Source organism: Scomber japonicus, chromosome 6 (genome assembly GCF_027409825.1).
Source record: "Scomber japonicus isolate fScoJap1 chromosome 6, fScoJap1.pri, whole genome shotgun sequence".
Classification (NCBI taxonomy): Eukaryota; Metazoa; Chordata; class Actinopteri; order Scombriformes; family Scombridae; genus Scomber; species Scomber japonicus.
The window spans coordinates 39,798,788-39,819,198 of NC_070583.1; the positions used below are offsets into that span (position 1 = coordinate 39,798,788).

The 20,411-nt window shown below is 46.7% G+C and overlaps 1 protein-coding gene and 1 long non-coding RNA gene across 2 annotated transcripts; both read left to right on the forward strand.

The window, feature by feature from the left end:
• Positions 1-615: 615 nt before the first annotated feature.
• On the forward strand, positions 616-2,927 carry LOC128360303 (uncharacterized). The gene is made up of 3 exons (XR_008321487.1): positions 616-666; positions 767-940; positions 2,861-2,927. It is a non-coding gene; the product is annotated as an uncharacterized LOC128360303 (long non-coding RNA).
• A 3,988-nt stretch (positions 2,928-6,915) lies between these two features.
• On the forward strand, positions 6,916-17,741 carry abcg1 (ATP-binding cassette, sub-family G (WHITE), member 1). Its single transcript, XM_053320692.1, has 15 exons — positions 6,916-6,978; positions 9,197-9,443; positions 13,227-13,344; positions 13,877-14,009; positions 14,220-14,270; positions 14,548-14,693; positions 14,813-14,936; positions 15,044-15,158; positions 15,365-15,510; positions 16,093-16,191; positions 16,272-16,440; positions 16,539-16,639; positions 16,948-17,106; positions 17,212-17,330; positions 17,513-17,741. Exons 1-15 carry the CDS (start codon positions 6,916-6,918, stop codon positions 17,739-17,741), a joined length of 2,019 nt encoding a protein of 672 aa, XP_053176667.1.
• The last annotated feature ends 2,670 nt before the right edge of the window (positions 17,742-20,411 follow it).

A 20,411-nucleotide genomic window follows, 5' to 3' on the forward strand; every position in this document is an offset into this window, starting at 1 on the left:
GTACCAGGACAAGGTGTTCTGCTTCGTCCATCTGAGCCTTCAGGAGTTTCTGGCTGCTCTTCATGTCCATCTGACATTCATCAAGTCTGGAGTCAATCTGCTGGCAGAACAACAAACAACATCCTGGTGGTCTGAAGTGTTCAGAGGTAAATCAACACGTTTCTACCAGAGTGCTGTGGAGGAGGCCTTAAAGAGTCCAAATGGACACCTGGACTTGTTCCTCCGCTTCCTCCTGGGTTTTTCACTGCAGACCAATCAGACTCTCCTACGAGGTCTGATGAAACAGACAGGAAGTAGCTCACCGATCAATCAGATTCTCCTACGAGGTCTGCTGACACAGACAGGAAGTAGCTCACAGACCAATCAAGAAACAGTCGAGTTCATCAAGAAGAAGATCAGTGAGAATGTGTCTGCAGAGAGAAGCATCAATCTGTTCCACTGTCTGAATGAACTGAATGATCGTTCTCTAGTGGAGGAGATCCAACAGTACCTGAGATCAGGAAGTCTCTCCACAGATAAACTGTCTCCTGCTCAGTGGTCAGCTCTGGGCTTCATCTTACTGTCATCAGGAAAAGATCTGGACGTGTTTGACCTGAAGAAATACTCTGCTTCAGAGGAGGTTCTTCTGAGGCTGCTGCCAGTGGTCAAAGCCTCCAACAAAGCTCTGTAGGTGCACACAGAACTATCCAGATTAATGTAGTTACATGTTTGCTCAATGAACAAAAGTAATGTTTGCAATTCGTTTGTTCTGCTGATTGTTCTCCAGGTTGAGTGGCTGTAACCTCTCAGAGAGAAGCTGTGCAGCTCTGTCCTCAGTTCTCAGCTCCCAGTCCTCTAGTCTGAGAGATCTGGACCTGAGTAACAACAACCTGCAGGATTCAGGAGTGAAGCAGCTTTCTGCTGGACTGGAGAGTCCACACTGTGGACTGGAAACTCTCAGGTCAGTTTTATTATTGTGTATATAAAGTCATATTTTTGGCTTCTCCTCAGTTTCTAGTTTACATGAAGAGTTTATGATACCTAAAAGATTTAGTGTACTGTCTGAGCTGAAGTGATGTAACATCAAGTATACAGGAAGTAAAACTCCTTCCACACCAACATGTGAGTCAGGATTTATGTTTCTGTCATTTAATCTTCAGTCATGAAAGTCTAATATAATTGAATTAATAACAGAAAATATACAACACAGAATTACTGTCATGTTCTCTACATGCAGGTTGTTTTTAATTAATTCATCAGTGAATAGAGAACAGGAGTTCAGGATGTCTTACGTGTTTGAAGCCAAGCACAATAACTTCAGTGTTTTCTGAGTTTAGTAGCAGGAAGTTGCAGGTCATCCAAGCCTTTATGTCCTTAAGCCATGTTTGTTGTTGAGTTAACTGGTTGCATTCATCTGCCTTTATTGAAAGATATAATTGAGTATCGTCTGCATTGTTTCTCATAGTATGACAGTAACTTATGCATATATAAGGTGAATAGTTTTGGTCCAAGCACTGAACCCTGAGAACATTGTGTCTAACTTATGTTTGCTTGGAGGATTTATCATTAACGTACAAACTGAAATCGATTTGATAGATAGGACTTAAACCAGTTTAATGCAGTTCCTTTGATTCCAACTGAATGTTCAAGTCTCTGTAACAGGAAGGCTGCAGAGTGAGACAGCTGCAGAGTGAGACAGCTGCAGAGAGATACAGCTGCAGAGTGAGACAGCTGCAGAGAGATACAGCTGTAGAGTGAGACAGCTGCAGAGAGAGAGACAGCTACAGAGTGAGACAGCTGCAGAGTGAGACAGCTGTAGAGTGAGACAGCTGCAGAATGAGACAGCTGCAGAGAGATACAGCTGTAGAGTGAGACAGCTGCAGAGTGAGACAGCTGCAGAGTGAGACAGCTGTAGAGTGAGACAGCTGCAGAATGAGACAGCTGCAGAGAGAGACAGCTGCAGAGTGAGACAGCTGCAGAGAGAGAGACAGCTACAGAGTGAGACAGCTGCAGAGTGAGACAGCTGCAGAGCTGATGCACAACATATCAGCAGTTTGGCCAAATGCCTATACTGATGTCAATCCCCATTTAGATTTCCTTCTAATGCATTTCATTTTGACTCTCTGGCTAGAAGTACACTTTGTTTAACTGATAAACTAGAGTCAAAATGATACTGGATCAACACTGAGAATGATCTCTGCTCAGGAGATAGGGGTGTGTGTGTGTGTGTGTGTGTGTGTGTGTGTGTGTGTGTGTGTGTGTTATAGTACTATAGCACTTCATCTAATCACTCATTCTTATCTTCATTAAGACTACTTAACCTTTCTAGAATCAGGCCATCAGAAGGTTTGGGAGGGACAGGAAGACCTTTCACTCTAGTGTTGCTATGGATACTATACTGGTCAGAAATAGCTGATGCATGATAATATAAATAATGATAGTAGAAGGATGAAAGTTTTCACATTCTCCAGGTGGAATGTATGTGGAGTAAATAACCCAGTCAAGAGAGGGAAGGTTGTGACCCTCCTAAAGTCATCGGCCTCAGACATTATGTTCCTGCAGGAGACTCACTTGAAGAACAGCTGGCATGGCAGGTTAAGAGCAAAGTGGATAGGGGAAGTGTATCATTCCACCTTTTCATCCATAGTGAGAGATGCAGTCATTTTATGAAGTAAAGGTGCGTCCTTCTAACAGAAAAAAACAACTCACCAGTAACTGGTGAATAATATATATGACCCCAACATAGATCATTTCTTTATTTTAGAATATATTTTGTTTATTTATTTGGGATGATTGTGTACCTTTTATATTCAGGCACAGCAAATTTAGTTGTACTTCTTGTGCAATGACCATGAAGTCTATTCTATTCTATTCTATTCAGTCTGTCCGGATGTCTGATCACAGAGGAAGGCTGTGCTTCTCTGGCCTCAGCTCTGAGTGCCAACCCCTCCCATCTGAGAGAGCTGGACCTGAGCTACAATCATCCAGGAGACTCAGGAGAGAAGCTTATGTCTGCTGGACTGAAGGATCCACACTGGAGACTGGACACTCTCAGGTACGGACAGACAGGTGGACACTCTCAGGTATGGACAGACAGGTAGACACTCTCAGGTATGGACAGACAGATGGACACTCTCAGGTATGGACAGATGGACACTCTCAGGTATGCACAGACAGGTGGACACTCTCAGGTATGGACAGGCAGGTGGACACTCTCAGGTATGGACAGACAGGTGGATACTCTCAGGTATGGACAGACAGATGGACACTCTCAGGTATGGACAGACAGATGGACACTCTCAGGTATGGACAGACAGACACTCTCAGGTATGGACAGACAGGTGGACACTCTCAGGTATGGACAGACAGGTGGACACTCTCAGGTATGGACAGACAGATGGACACTCTCAGGTGTGGACAGACAGCTGGACACTCTGAGGTATGGACAGACAGGTGGACACTCTCAGGTATGGACAGATGGACACTGTCAGGTATGGACAGACAGATGGACACTCTCAGGTAGGGACAGACAGATGGACACTCTCAGGTGTGGACAGACAGGTGGACACTCTCATGTACGGACAGACAGATGGACACTCTCGGGTATGGACAGACAGATGGACACTCTCAGGTATGGACAGACACTCTGACTAACTGAGGGACTGTGGTTCATGTTTAATGGTGGATATGAGTGAAGGTGTATGAAGCTGATTGTGTCTTTGTCTCTTCCTCCAGGTTGGACCATGGTGGACTGCAGAGACTGAAACCTGGTCTGAGGAAGTGTGAGTGTGTTTTCAGTTTGATTCATGAGAACTTTGAGAAAAACTGGATGAAATATGTAAAAGAAGTGAAAAAAGTTAAAAATGATGGAAACTGTGTTTAGTCAGAAATGGGCGTGGTCACAGTTCAGGAGTTAATAGAGAAATGCTTTATAAATGTCCACATGGTGGCGCTACCTGCTCCAAAATGTCCCTCATGTCTCTCCTGCAGAAGTTCATTCATTCATACTGACTTCAGCTGTTTGGAGCATTTGGACTAAAATGTGTTTGTAACAGACGACAGTTTGAGATGAAAGTAACAGACTTGATGTGCAAAGACCTTCACTTTACACCAAACCTGATGAACAAACATGAATATTACTGAATATTACTGTCATGTTGACTGTTCATGTTCTAACTGAACTGTTAAAGGTCCACTTACTCTGTATGTCCAAAGCTTTCAGTCACATCTCATGGTCATCCTCAGTGATGGAGTGTCTCAGTTGTCATGGAGATGGTTTAAGTTTGAATGGTTTCAGTAAAGTAGTTAATAAATCAACAGATGATAAACTGCAGCTGTATTGTGTCTCGTTCTCTCCATCAGATGCCTGTGAACTGGAACTGGATCCAAACACAATGCACAGAAAACTCAAACTGTCTGATAACAACAGGAAGGTGACACGTGTGAAGGAGAATCAGTCATATCCTGATCATCCAGACAGATTTGACTACCATTATCAGCTGTTGTGTAGAAATGATCTGACTGGTCGCTGTTACTGGGAGGTCGAGTGGAGAGGAAGAGTTCATATATCAGTGAGTTACAGAAGAATCAGCAGGAAAGGAAACAGAGATGACTGTTTGTTTGGAAGGAATGATCAGTCCTGGAGTCTGAACTGCTCTGATGATGATGGTTACTATGTCTGGCACAATAACAGCAGAACAACCATCTCCTCCTCCTCCTCCTCCTCCTCCTCTGTCTCTAACAGAGTAGCAGTGTATGTGGACTGTCCTGCTGGCACTCTGTCCTTCTACAGAGTCTCCTCTGACACACTGATCCACCTCCGCACCTTCAACACCACATTCACTGAACCTCTGTATGCTGGGTTTAGAGTCTGGTCTCGTTCCTCAGTGTCTCTGTAGGAGAAGCATAGATGAACAGTGAGGAGCAGAGAGGAGCAGAGAGGAGTAATGAGGAGCAGTGAGGAGTAATGAGGAGCAGAAAGGAGCAGTGAGGAGCAGAGAGGAACAGTGAGGAGCAGAGAGGAACAGTGAGGAGCAGAGAGGAGCAGTGAAGAGCAGAGAGGAGCCTCCTACCTGTTGAACATCATAACTGATAATATTGTTTAACACATTTGATTTGAATTATAATAAAGAAACTTGAATCCTGATATTAACTTCTTCTAATCAAAGTCTAATCTACTCCTCCATCACCTCCTCAAACCCTCATTCACTCCTCTGTCTCCTCACTCCTAGACTACAGTAACAGCATCTCTTCGGTTCCTCCTCCAAAGCTCTCAATAAACTCCAGAACCTCCTCTAGCTCCTCATCCCTCCACAACCTTTTCATTGATCATCATGAAACTTTGCAGGCATCTCACACCCGGCGAAAAATGTGATATTTCATGGTTTGTGAAAATGTGTGTTGTAAAATGGCTCAATAGCGCCCCCTAGGCACATGAAAGAAATGGAGCCCCTCACCCCAGATTGATGTAGATAAAGGAAATTTGGTACACATATAAAACATGTCAAGACAAACAAAAAAGTCTCTTGGACCCATAACCGTAAGTCTAACAGGAAGTCGGGGCGGGATCTTGAAAATGCGTTGCGGCTTTAATTATTATTATTATAATGACTTGTGTTATAACATGACACTGATGTTATATTCATTTCTAGGGGTGCTGAGATCAAATTTACGGGGACCAGAGCATCCTTAAAAAGGGTGTGTGTGCAGCTACAAGTGAAGAATTTATATTTATAGCATTATGTTTAAATCTCAATGTAGTTTTAATGAGAACATTAGTTTTATTTATACAGTTTATAATCAAGAAGATTATCAAGAAAATAAAACATGAAAACTCAAACAGAGCTGCAGTAACCCTAACCCGCCAGCAGGTGGCAGCATCACCACACTGCAGTAACCCTAACCAGCCAGCAGGTGGCAGCATCACCACACTGACCCTGAGCTCCTGACTGCACTTTATTTATTTAACTTTGTCTCTGAACTCTCCTCAAATACACAGATTATACACACAATAAACAATAAATAACAAACAGGTGATGAGTTTATGTTTTTATTTCATATCAGTTCAACACATAAATACATACATGTACACACTCATACATACACAGTATTACATTATTACACTATTGCTGTAATAATGTAATAATCTATTACAGTATAACTGAGTGCAGTTTAGTTCCTGCTGGTTCTGACAGACTGAGACTGAAATAATCAATAAACTGAACAGCTGTAAACTGTCACATCCTGTTGTAGCTCATGTTTTATTTTGAAAAGTTATTCTGTCCTTGTGTATTGTTAGTTTGACTTCCTGTGTTTCCCCTGCCTTGGTTGATTGGCTCATGTGCTTCACCTGTCTTGTTCCTCTCACCTGTGTCTGTTTAGTTATGACCTCATCATGTGTGTAGGTTCAGTCTTTGTTCTGTGTTCGTTCACTTTGTTATTTGTACGTTTCTCTTGTCTGTCAGTCTGCATTTAGGTCCATCTGCTCTGCAAACATGACATCAATAATCACATCAGTATTTACCTTCTTATTATGAATTAGGACTTTTTAAAGTTTATTACTTTTTTTAAACTGTTTTTATTCTTTATTGATGAATGTTTAAATGTTGGGTCTGATCAATATATCTGCCTCCAACATGTATTGATTAGTGTGAGAATTTAATATTGAAACCGTCAATAAACATCATTACCTTCAGTTCTTTCACCAATTAGACAGCAGCAGTCACATGATAAAACTAGTCCATGCAGGGGCAGGGTTAGTAGTCAGAGGGGCGGGTCAGTCATCAGAGGAGCGGGTCAGTCATCAGAGGGGCGGGGTTAGTAGTCAGAGGGGCGGGGTTAGTCGTCAGAGGGGCGGGGACAGCAGTCCCAGCAGCTGTGTGCAGGAACGGATCAGCTGTGTGAGAGAAGCTGAGCTCAGTGTTGCTTCTCTCTGCCATGGCCTGTCTGATGGCCGCCTGGTCCGTCCACAACCCGTCCGTCACCAACTCCATCATCATGGTGAGTACTGGGGACAGACTGGAGACACACTGAGGACCGACTGGGGACAGACTGAGGACCGACTGGGGGACAGACTGGGGACAGACTGAGGACAGACTGGAGACAGAATGAGGATGGACTGGAGACAGACTGGGGACAGCCTGTGGACAGAGTGAGGACAGACTAGAGAAAGACTGGGGACAGACTGAGGACAGACTGAGGATGGACTGGAGACAGACTGGGGACAGACTGAGGATGGACTGGAGACAGCCTGTGGACAGAGTGAGGACAGACTGAGGAAGCCTGTGGACAGATTGAGGACAAACTGGAGACAGACTGGAGACAGACTGAGGTGACAGGAGTTCAGAGAGATGCTGGAGCCTGGTTAATAATAATAATAATTAAAGCTGCAAGCAGCGATGAACGGGCCCTCGTCCCCCCATTTGATTTGAGCCATTGTTTTAGTTTTCCTTTAAAAGAAGAGCATGTGGGGCCTTCCCTTATTATGGAGGGAAGACTACCCCCCCCAACCCACGGCCCACTGCTCCCTTAATTAGTCCTAACCCTACCCCCCCGGCCCACTCCTCCCTTAATTAGCCCAACTCTACCCCCCGGACCACTCCTCCCTTAATTAGCTCTAACCCTAACCTTACCCCCCCCCCGACCCACTCCTCCCCTAATTAGCCCTAACCCTAACCCTACCCCTCTGGACTACTCCTACCTTAATTAGCCCTAACCCTAACCTTACACCTCGGCCCGCTCCTCCCTTAATTAGCTCTAACCCTACCCCCTGGCCCACTCCTCCCTTAATTAGCTCTAACCCTACCCCCTGGCCCACTCCTCCCTTAATTAGCTCTAACCCTACCCCCCCGGACCACTCCTACCTTAATTAGCCCTAACTCTACCCCCCGGCCCACTCCTCCCTTAATTAGCTCTAACCCTACCCCCCCGGCCCACTCCTCCCTTAATTAGCCCTAACCCTAACCCCCCGCCCCACTCCTCCCTTAATTAGCCCTAACCCTAACCCCCCGGCCCACTCCATCCTTAATTAGCCCTAACCCTAACCCCCCGGCCCACTCCATCCTTAACTAGGCCTAACCCTTCATCATTTATGGAGGCTCTGAAGGTGAGAAGTAGGATTTAGTATTTTCTGCGTGACGGTAACCGATAGCAACTGGGAGACTGCTGAGTTCTGTGTGTAGTGTGAGTGTGTGTGTGTGTGTGTGTGTGTGTGTGTGTGTGTGTGTCCGACAGTTACCTGCAGCATGTGTTCAGGAACAGATTAGTGTCCCACATACACAACAAACCAGTTGACACATAATCTGACTAACAAACCTCAGTCCTCCACCTGCACACGTTTGCTGCCTCAGCTCTGTCACATTATATACATTATTATTATTATTATTTACATTATTATTATGTTCTACCATCAGAACACTGTCAGAATAATAGTCATAATGTGTTAATAGTAGATTTTAACACATGATGTGGAGATGAAAGCGTGAATCAGCTTCTCCTGCTCTGAGACATAAAACCTTCACTCTGTTCTTCAGCTGATAGAATCTGCACACCAAGGTTTCAGACCTGGTCCCTAGTTTTTAGAGACAGTGACTCCAGATGTTTACTGACAGCAGTCGTCTTTGCGTTATTGCCAAAAACAAGCAAAGCAGGAAGTCAGATCCACTGCTCACACGTTAACATTAATATGGACATGCAGTATATTTTATGCATGTATGTGTGTGTGGGTGATTTTTAGAATCTGACATTAAACCCTTGAACTTGTTCTTATTTCACTGGAAGTTTTATGTTGTTGGTTGAAGTCTCTGTCTCACCTGTCCTCACCTGTCCTCATCTGTCCTCACCTGTTCTCACCTGTCCACACCTGTCCTCACCTGTCCACACCTGTCCACACCTGTCCACACCTGTCCTCACCTGTCCACATCTGTCCTCACCTGTCTACACCTGTCCTCACCTGTCCTCACCTGACCACACCCAGAAAGGGACAGTCAGCTGTTATAATGTGATGGACAGACTGGGACAGTTAGCTGTCAGTGCTCTTCTTCTGTTTTCTATGTACATTAAAACATGACTGGGGTGGACAGAATAATGTGAACACCTCAGTGATGACTCACTGTGTTTATTTACTCCATATTTTAAATATTTTACAGTTTATAAAACATTTTAAATAATAATAAACATGAAACCAGATTTATGACCATGTGACTGGTTTAACCCTCAGAACACCAATGGGCCCCCGGACCTCATGTTGGACCCCCGGACGGTGTGTGTCTGTCTGGACGAGGTGGTGAACAAGCGGCCAATCAGCAGCCAGCAGATGCCACTGCTGCAGGGTCACCTGAAGAAGGTCGACAACAACCTGACGGAGGCGCAGAGGTTCTCCTCGTTACCACGGAGACCGGCCGTCAACATCGAGTTCAAAGACGTTTCGTACTCCGTCAGAGAAGGACCGTGGTGGAGGAAGAAAGGTAGATGCCAGTGATCCCAGTGATCAGTGATCCCAGTGATCCTAGTGATCAGTGATCAGTGATATCAGTGATCTCAGTGATCAGTGATACCAGTGATCCTAGTGATCAGTGATCAGTGATATCAGTGATCTCAGTGATCAGTGATCAGTGATCCCAGTGATCCCAGTGATCCCAGTGATCAGTGATCAGTGATCAGTGATCAGTGATCAGTGATCCCAGTGATACCAGTGATACCAGTGATCCCAGTGATCAGTGATCCCAGTGATCAGTGATCCTAGTGATCCCAGTGATCAGTGATCAGTGATCCCAGTGATCCCAGTGATCCCAGTGATCCCAGTGATCAGTGATCCCAGTGATCCCAGTGATCAGTGATCTCAGTGATCAGTGATACCAGTGATCCCAGTGATCAGTGATCAGTGATCAGTGATCCCAGTGATCAGTGATGAGTGATTTCGGGATTTAAAGGTGGACACAGAGTCAGTAGTGTGAATGTCTGGTGGGAGAGAGTTCCTGAGGCAGGGGGGGTTGGGGGGGGGTGATGGAGCCAGGTTGAGGGAGGGGTTTAGGGTTGGGGGGGGGTGGGGGTGATGGAGCCAGGTTGGGAAGGATCTCTAACGTGAGGAGCAGGATTTGATAGGAAGCCAATGAAGCTGCTGCAGGATTGATGTGTTCAATAGAGGGAGTTCTAGTGATGATACGAGCCGGTGCGTTCTGGACCAGATGGAGTTTTAAATGTATAATGTGTGTATAGTGTGTGTGTATAATGTGTGTGTGTGTGTGTGTGTGTGTGTGTATAGTGTGTGTGTGTATAATGTATGTGTGTGTATACTGTGTGTGTGTGTGGATTAGCAGCAGTAATCTGTTAATCTCCTCTCTGCTGTAAATAGCAGCAGGTCAGCAGCAGCTCTGTCAACACAAAACAAACTGAAAACAGGAAACAGCGTGATGATGTCACTGATTCTGCACGCGCTCAGTCTGAGGTTGGGTTATATAAAAGTGCAGTCCGTATATATATATAATGATACTAAACTATATAAAGGTGCAGTCCGTATATATGTAATGATACTAAACTATATAAAGGTGCAGTCCGTATATATATAATGATACTAAACTATATAAAGGTGCAGTCCGTATATATATGTAATGATACTAAACTATATAAAGGTGCAGTCCTTGAACCTGAGACTTTGGTGAAACAGGTTTTTCTGCAGTGGACCAGATTCAGGGCGAGCAGAGACGCTCGTCAGGTTTCAGCTTTACAAACCAAACAAAGAAAGAAAAGTGAAGAAAAGAAACTGCAGAACAAAAAGTTCACCAACATTTAACCTGATACCTGCTGAGAGTCTGAACACAGAGGACCAGGACCAGGACCAGGAGTAAGACCTGGACCTGGACCTGGACCAGGAATAAGACCAGGACCTGGACCAGAAATAAGACCTGAAGAGGACGGTGAACTAACAACCTTGGGCCAGAGCTGATAGACCTGGACTCTGAGAGGCTGAGATCTGTTAGTTAAAAAGATAAAAGGGTTAACAGTCATCTGCTGTAGTTTCTGGGGGGTTAAAAGCAGAACATCACTAAACAAGAGACAGGCCTTTGGGCTTCCATGGTGACTGATGCCTCGTCCTGTCTGGAAGCAGACTGGAAGAGATCCAGTTCAACATTTCATGACTACTGATGATAAAGCCAGAGGCCTGCAGTCGTTATTATCAGCTGATCCAAAGACCAGGGACAGTATGTTGGTCACCAGACTGGGACGAGAGTCAGACCCATACCCAGTACTACTACTACTGACCCATACCCAGTACTACTACTGACCCATACCCAGTACTACTACTACTGACCCATACCCAGTACTACTACTACTGACCCATACCCAGTACTACTACTGACCCATACCCAGTACTACTACTGACCCATACCCAGTACTACTACTGACCCATACCCAGTACTACTACTGACCCATACCCAGTACTACTTATGACCCATACCCAGTACTACTACTACTGACCCATACCCAGTACTACTACTGACCCATACCCAGTACTACTACTACTACTGACCCATACCCAGTACTACTACTACTGACCCATACCCAGTACTACTACTGACCCATACCCAGTACTACTACTGACCCATACCCAGTACTACTAATACTGACCCATACCCAGTACTACTACTACTGACCCATACCCAGTACTACTACTACTGACCCATACCCAGTACTACTACTGACCCATACCCAGTACTACTACTACTGACCCATACCCAGTACTACTACTACTGACCCATACCCAGTACTTCTACTACTGACCCATACCCAGTACTACTACTACTGACCCATACCCAGTACTACTACTGACCCATACCCAGTACTACTACTGACCCATACCCAGTACTACTACTGACCCATACCCAGTACTACTACTGACCCATACCCAGTACTACTACTACTGACCCATACCCAGTACTACTACTACTGACCCATACCCAGTACTACTACTGACCCATACCCAGTACTACTACTACTGACCCATACCCAGTACTACTACTACTGACCCATACCCAGTACTACTACTGACCCATACCCAGTACTACTACTGACCCATACCCAGTACTACTACTACTGACCCATACCCAGTACTACTACTACTGCAGTATAATGTGTAGTACTGCAGTATAATGAGTAGTACTACAGTATAACGTGTAGTACTGCAGTATAACGTGTAGTACTGCAGTATAACGTGTAGTACTGCAGTATAATGAGTAGTACTGCAGTATAACGTAGTACTGCAGTAAAATGTGTAGTACTGCAGTATAATGAGTAGTAATGCAGTATAATGTGTAGTACTGCAGTATAATGAGTAGTACTGCAGTATAATGTGTAGTACTGCAGTATAATGAGTAGTAATGCAGTATAAAGTGCAGTAATGCAGTATAACGTGTAGTACTGCAGTATAATGTGTAGCACTGCAGTATAATGTGTAGTACTGCAGTATAATGTGTAGTACTGCAGTATAATGTGCAGTACTGCAGTATAATGTGTAGTACTACAGTATAACGTGTAGTACTGCAGTAGAGGTTACTTCAGGTCACTGAGGGTTAATTCGGGTTCGATCTGATTTAATCTGATAATCTTATTGACCATCAGCAGATAAATGCTGCAGCGGTTTCCATGGTAACCCAGAGGGGTCAGGTCTGGTGCTGAGACCCTCAGCAGGCTGAGAGGGGTCAGGTTTGGTGCTGAGACCCTCAGCAGACTGGGGGGGGGGGGGTCAGGTCTGGTGCTGAGACCCTCAGCAGGCTGAGAGGGGTCAGGTTTGGTGCTGAGACCCTCAGCAGACTGGGGGGGGGGGGTCAGGTTTGGAGGTGGGACCCTCGGCAGACTGAGAGGGGTCAGGTTTGGTGGTGGGACCCTCGGCAGACTGGGGGGGGTCAGGTTTGGAGGTGGGACCCTCGGTAGACTGGGAGGGGTCAGGTTTGGAGGTGGGACCCTCGGTAGACTGGGAGGGGTCAGGTTTGGAGGTGGGACCCTCAGCAGGTTGGGGGGGGTCAGGTTTGGAGGTGGGTCCCTCAGCAGACTGGGAGGGGGTGTCAGGTTTGGAGGAGGGACCCTCGGTAGACTGGCGGGGGTCAGGTTTGGAGGTGGGACCCTCGGTAGACTGGGAGGGGTCAGGTTTGGAGGTGGGTCCCTCAGCAGACTGGGGGGGGGGCGGGGGGGTCAGGTTTGGAGGACTGAGCTGTGTGGGAATCTGTCGGCTGATTGTTTCTTTTGTGTCTCAGGTTACAAAACTCTGCTGAAAGGAATCTCTGGGAAATTCACCAGCGGGAACCTGGTGGCCATCATGGGGCCCTCCGGAGCCGGAAAATCCACCCTCATGAATATCCTGGCCGGATACAGGTGAGTCTCTCCCCAACCCCCCCCCACACACACACACACAGCAGCTTCACCTTTCACCTCAATGTGTCAGACACTAAGGACCTGATGACTGATGTTGGTTGTCATGGCGATGTTAGTGTTTAGGAACTAGAAGCTTAATGACTGATGTTGGTTGTCATGGCGATGTCAGTGTTTAGGAACTAGAAGCTTAATGACTGATGTTGGTTGTCATGGCGATGTCAGTGTTTAGGAACTAGAAGCCTAATGACTGATGTTGGTTGTCATGGCGATTTTAGTGTTTAGGAACTAGAAGCTTAATGGCTGATGTTGGTTGTCATGGCGATGTTAGTGTTTAGGAACTAGAAGCTTAATGGCTGATGTTGGTTGTCATGGCGATGTCAGTGTTTAGGAACTAGAAGCCTAAATCTTTTCCTGTCTGTGACGCTGTTGACTGAACTCTTGTAACTTTATTTAAACTGAGAGCAGCTTGAACACTTCCCAGCTCTAACAGACAGGCGTGAGGCTCAGGTGCTGACTGTGTGCTGGTTTCCAGGGAAACGGGCATGAAGGGAGAGATCCTGATCAACAGTCAGCCCAGAGACCTGCGCTCCTTCAGGAAGGTTTCCTGTTACATCATGCAGGACGACATGCTGCTGCCTCACCTCACTGTGCAGGAGGCCATGATGGTACTCACTCATTCACTCATTCATTCATTCATTCACTCACTCACTCACTCACTCACTCACTCACTCACTCACTCACTCACACAGTCATTCATTCATTCATTCATTCATTCATTCATTCATTCACTCACTCACTCACTCACTCACTCACTCACACAGTCGTTCTTGTATAAACACAAACAGGAAGCATTAATCAGCTGGTTGTCTGTGCAGGTTTCAGCCAACCTGAAGCTGCAGGAGAAGGTGGAGGCTCGCAGAGAGATGGTGAGTGATTGGGCTCAGACTAACATCTGGAGCTGTGAGTGATGGAGCTCAGACTAACATCTGGAGCTGTGAGTGATTGGGCTCAGACTAACATCTGGAGCTGTGAGTGATTGGGCTCAGACTAACATCTGGAGCTGTGAGTGATTGGGCTCAGACTAACATCTGGAGCTGTGAGTGATTGGGCTCAGACTAACATCTGGAGCTGTGAGTGATGGAGCTCAGACTAACATCTGGAGCTGCCGTGAGAGACTGAAGCTTTGGGTCTGTGTGTGTTCAGGTCCAGGAGATCCTGACGGCTCTGGGTTTACTGGACTGTGCCAGGACCAGAACATCCCACCTGTCGGGGGGGCAGAGGAAGAGACTGGCCATCGCTCTGGAGCTCGTCAACAACCCACCAGTCATGTTCTTTGATGAACCCACCAGGTCAGAACCTGAACATGGAGACTGGAGGCACACTGTGGATTTCAAGTGACAATAACGTGTGTGTGTGTGTGTGTGTGTGTGTGTGTGCGCGTGTGCGTGTGCGTGTGTGTGTGTGTCAGTGGGTTGGACAGCTCGTCCTGTTTCCAGGTGGTGTCTCTGTTGAAAGCTCTGGCTCAGGGAGGACGCACCGTCATCTGCACCATCCACCAGCCCAGCGCCAAACTGTTCGAACTCTTCGACAAGGTGATCAATAACCAATCAACAACCAGCTCTCAGGGTCTACTGATATAAAGGTTAGAGCAGCAGAGTGATGAAGAATCAGACAGCTTTAATACTGTGATGTGTTTCAGCTCTATGTGCTGAGTCAGGGTCAGTGTATCTACAGAGGGAGGGTCTCCAGTCTGGTTCCCTACCTGAGAGACCTCGACCTCAACTGCCCCACCTACCACAACCCTGCCGACTTCGGTAAGAACCCTTTATCATTATTATTATTATTATCATCATTATTATTATTTGGGACTACTTTCAGCAGTGGATGAATCCACAGTGAATGAGTTCCAGTTAAACTCTATTAGAGGAAGAAGCTGAGTGATGTGAGAGCAGCATCTAGTGGCCACGACAGGAACTGCAGCTGCTAGATTGACTGTTTGTGTACAATGGTCACATGACAGTGATGGAGGTGGCGTCGGGGGAGTATGGAGACCAGATGGTGCGTCTGGTGAAAGCCGTCCAGGACAGGAAGTGTGAGAAGGAGAACCAGACGGAGCTGAACGGAGACACCAACCTCCACCCGCTCCTGTGGCAGAGAGCAGAGGAGGTGAGAAACCAACGCACCTCCAGCTGTAATTACATATTCATCTGCTGCCTCATTAAGATAATTATGTATTCACACACCTGTCCGTATCCACCCGTCTGTCTCCACCTGTCTGTCTGTCTCCACCCATCTGTCTGTCTCCACCCGTCTGTATGTCTCCACCCGTCTGTCTCCACCTGTATGTCTGTCTCCACCCGTCTCTCTCCACCCGTCTGTCTGTCTGTCTCCACCCATCTGTCTCCACCTGTCTGTCTGTCTCCACCCTTCTATCTGTCTCCAACTGTCTGTCTGTCTCCACCTGTCTGTCTGTCTCCACCTGTCTGTCTGTCTCGACCTGTCTGTCTGTCTGTCTCCACCCGTCTGTCTGTCTCTACCTGTCTGTCTCTACCCATCTGTCTCTCTCCACCTGTCTGTCTGTCTGTCTGTCTCCACCCATCTGTCTCCACCCCTCTGTCTGTCTCCACCCATCTGTCTCTCTCCACCTGTCTGTCTGTCTCCACCCATCTGTCTCTCTCCACCCGTCTGTCTGTCTCCACCCGTCTGTCTCCACCTGTCTGTCTCCACCCGTCTGTCTCCACCCCTCAGGAGACGTCCTCAGAAGGCTGCCACAGTTTCTCAGCCAGCTGTCTGACTCAGTTCTTCATCCTGTTCAGAAGAACGTTTCTCAGCATCCTCAGAGACTCGGTGAGACGCTGCAGCTCCACCTGCTGGATTCCTTATGTCACTGCGGCCGCTCGCTCACTCTGCTCTCATTGGTCCACCAGGTGCTGACTCACCTTAGGATCTCCTCCCACATTGGGATCGGCGTTCTGATTGGTCTACTGTACCTGGGCATCGGGAACGAGGCCAAGAAGGTTCTCAGTAACTCTGGGTTCCTGTTCTTCTCCATGTTGTTCCTCATGTTCGCTGCTCTGATGCCCACAGTGCTCACCTGTGAGTCTGCTGCTCGTTAGGCCTGAGACTCCACCTGCACCTACACCCTAACCCCCTAACCCCACCCCACACCTCGTTAACATGTTATATATTTGCAGTTCCTCTGGAGATGGGAGTGTTTCTGAGAGAACATCTGAACTACTGGTACAGTCTGAAGGCTTATTATCTGGCTAAGACCATGGCAGACGTCCCCTTCCAGGTAACCTCACAGTATGATCACATGATGATGATGATGATGATGATGTCATAAACAGAGATATTTAGCAGAGAAGTGCTGGAGTACTGCAGTATTAGTAGTAAATATACTGCGTTTACTGTGTACTTGTAGTATTCCTGCTGGAGTACTGCAGTATTAGTAGTAAATATACTGCGTTTACTGTGTACTTGTAGTATTCCTGCTGGAGTACTGCAGTATTAGTAGTAATACTGCGTTTACTGTGTACTGGTAGTATTCCTGCTGGAGTACAGCAGTATTAGTAGTAAATATACTGCGTTTACTGTGTACAGGTAGTATTCCCGCTGGTGTACTGCAGTATCGTGTACTGGATGACGTCTCAGCCGCCGGACGCGGCCCGGTTCTTCCTCTTCCTGTCTTTGGGGGTCTTGACGTCTCTGGTGGCTCAGAGTCTGGGTCTGCTGATCGGAGCCGCCTCCACCTCGCTGCAGGTTAGGAGGGAACGCCTCACTTCCTGTCTCACCTCACTTCTTGTCTTACCTCACTTCCTGTCTCAGCTCACTTCCTGTGGCTGACTCGCGTGTCACTTCCTGCAGGTGGCGACCTTCGTGGGTCCGGTGACGGCGATCCCGGTTCTGCTGTTCTCCGGGTTCTTCGTCAGCTTCGACACCATCCCCTGGTACCTGCAGTGGATGTCCTACATCTCCTATGTCAGGTGGGAACCATGGCGACCAACATCGTCACCATGACGACCAACACCGTCACCATGGTCACCAACACCGTTACCATGGTCACCAACACGGCTGATGTTTTATATGTTTCATACAGAATCATTTTCATGGTTCTTTGTTTCAGTTTTATTGTGAAAGTTTACGGTCAGTACTTCCTGTGTGTCAGGTACGGCTTCGAAGGCGTCATCCTGTCCATCTACGGTCTGGACCGGGAGGACCTGCACTGCGACCCACATGAGACCTGCCACTTCCAGAAGTCCGACGCGATCCTGAAGGAGCTCGACATGCTGGACGCCAAACTCTACCTGGACTTCATCGTCCTCGCCTTCTTCTTCTTCTCTCTGCGGCTTATCGCGTACTTCGTCCTCCGGTACAAGATCAGCGCTGAGAGATAGACCAGGACCGGGACCAGGACTGGGACCGGGACCAGGACTGGGAGGAGATCTGAGAGGCTTCTAGGCCACCGTTAGCTTGCAGCCGTGTAGTTTGTCTACATGTGAACTCGTGGATCTGCGTTGGCTGTTTGAGACCAGTAGAGTTCAGATTTGAGGACTGGTCTGGACCTGCAGGTCTGGTCTGGTCCTGCAGGGACTGGAGCTGGTCTCCTGGACCCTGCAGGTCTGGTCCGGTCCTGTAGGGACTGGAGCTGGTCTCCTGGATCCTGCAGGCCTGGTAACTGGAGGACTGAGCACCGATGAGGGTCCAGGTCTGTTTTAAAGGAGCAGTGACGGTTTTAGTGGCGTCCAGCGTTTATTTTATCAGGACTTTAATTAAAAAGTCAGTCTGCACCTTTTATTCAGTCTGAGAATAAAAGAGAATAAATAATCTGTTAGAGACATAAAGAGAAAGAATGACCACGTATTCATTGTTTTATCACTTTTCATCTTTGTTTGTTTGAACATCTGAACCTTTGTGTTTCAGCTGGAAGCCACTAAACTCTGCAGACTGAACCTTGAGGTCAAAGGTCAAACTCAGTCTCATTGTTGAGGTCAAAGGTCAAACTCAGTGTATCTGACTGTTTATCAATGAAGTCAAAATAAAAACTTTAACTCAAAAACACTCTGAGAGGTTTCTGTTAATCATTCTGATCAATATAAAGTTATTGATTATTAAACATGATCAATATAAAGTTATTCATCAAGTTCACAGTTTATTAAAAGTAATATTTCACATAAATAAACATTAAACATAAAATGCTTTTTATCTGGGATCAGCTGATTGATTGATGGGTCAGGGTTCATGTGTAATGTGTTTTTTTACCACTAGGTGGCACAAAGAGGTTTTAGTAAACAAGGTCAAAGTTCAGCAAACCCAAAATGTGACGATGTGATTTCACAACAGCCAATCAGCTGTGATGTTTCATCATCTCGCTGTGTTTCTTCTTCTGTGACGCTTTAATCACGCTGACTCTTCACTGCTCACATTCACACAAACTGGAAATGAGTTTGAGTCTGAGCAACATTTGGATGCTCTTGCTTTATACAGTCAGAGGTTTAAATGATGATTAGATCTTTATTAAAATGATCATGTTTAATAAATAAACTCCAAACACAGAACTTTGCTGTGAGATGATGTAACATTCAGCTCATTAATGAAGTCCCTCAGGTCAAAGGTCATTATCATGTTCATCTGGGGAGGACCAGAGAGACCAAACAGACCTCAGCACTGGTTTCACTGGTCCATAGAGACACACACACACACACACACACATGCACGCGCGCACACACACACACACACACACACACACACACACACACACACACACACAGGTTCAGTCCGGTTCCAGCTCCTAGTTTATGCTGCTATAGGCTTAGACTACCGGGGGACTCCCATGATGCACTGGGCTCCTCTCTCCTCCTCCCTCTCTCTCTCTATCCATCCATCTATCCTCTCTCCTCCTCCCTCTCTCTCTCTATCCATCCATCTATATCCCTCTCTCCTCCTCCCTCTCTCTCTCTATCCATCCATCTATCCTCTCTCCTCCTCCCTCTCTCTCTCTATCCATCCATCTATCCTCTCTCCTCCTCCCTCTCTCTCTCTATCCATCCATCTATCCTCTCTCCTCCTCCCTCTCTCTCTCTATCCATCCATCTATCCTCTCTCCTCCTCCCTCTCTCTCTCTATCCATCCATCTATCCTCTCTCCTCCTCCCTCTCTCTCTCTATCCATCCATCTATCCTCTCTCCTCCTCCCTCTCTCTCTATCCATCCATCTATCCTCTCTCCTCCTCCCTCTCTCTCTCTATCCATCCATCTATCCTCTCTCCTCCTCCCTCTCTCTCTCTCTATCCATCCATCTATCCTCTCTCCTCCTCCCACTCTCTCTCTATCCATCCATCTATCCTCTCTCCTCCTCCCTCTCTCTCTCTATCCATCCATCTCTCCTCTCTCCTCCTCCCTCTCTCTCTCTATCCATCCATCTATATCCATTAACATTCATGTTCTATTAATGCTTCAATAAACTAAACTTCTTCCCCGGAGTTGTCTGTGCTTTCTGGTCTCACAGGTAATCTGGGCCTGGAGACGTCCGGATGACAGATTCCAGTCCTGGACCTTCAATGTGCTTCTCTCTCCTCTCCTTCCTCTCTCTCCTCTCCTTCCTCTCTCTCCTCTACTTCCTCTTTCTCCTTCCTCTCTCTCCTCTCCTTCCTCTCTCCTCTCCTTCCTCTTTCTCCTTCCTCTCTCCTCTCCTTCCTCTCTCTCTCCTCTCCTTCCTCTCTCTCCTCTCTCCTTCCTCTCTCCTCTCATCTCCTCCTCTCTACTCTCCTCTCTACTCCAACCGGTCCAGGCAGATGTTCTCCCACTCTGAGTCTGGTTCTGAGGGTTCTTCCTGTTAAAAGATGTTCTCCCACTCTGAGTCTGGTTCTGAGGGTTCTTCCTGTTAAAAGATGTTCTCCCACTCTGAGTCTGGTTCTGAGGGTTCTTCCTGTTAAACAATGTTCTCCCACTCTGAGTCTGGTTCTGAGGGTTCTTCCTGTTAAAAGATGTTCTCCCACTCTGAGTCTGGTTCTGAGGGTTCTTCCTGTTAAAAGATGTTCTCCCACTCTGAGTCTGGTTCTGAGGGTT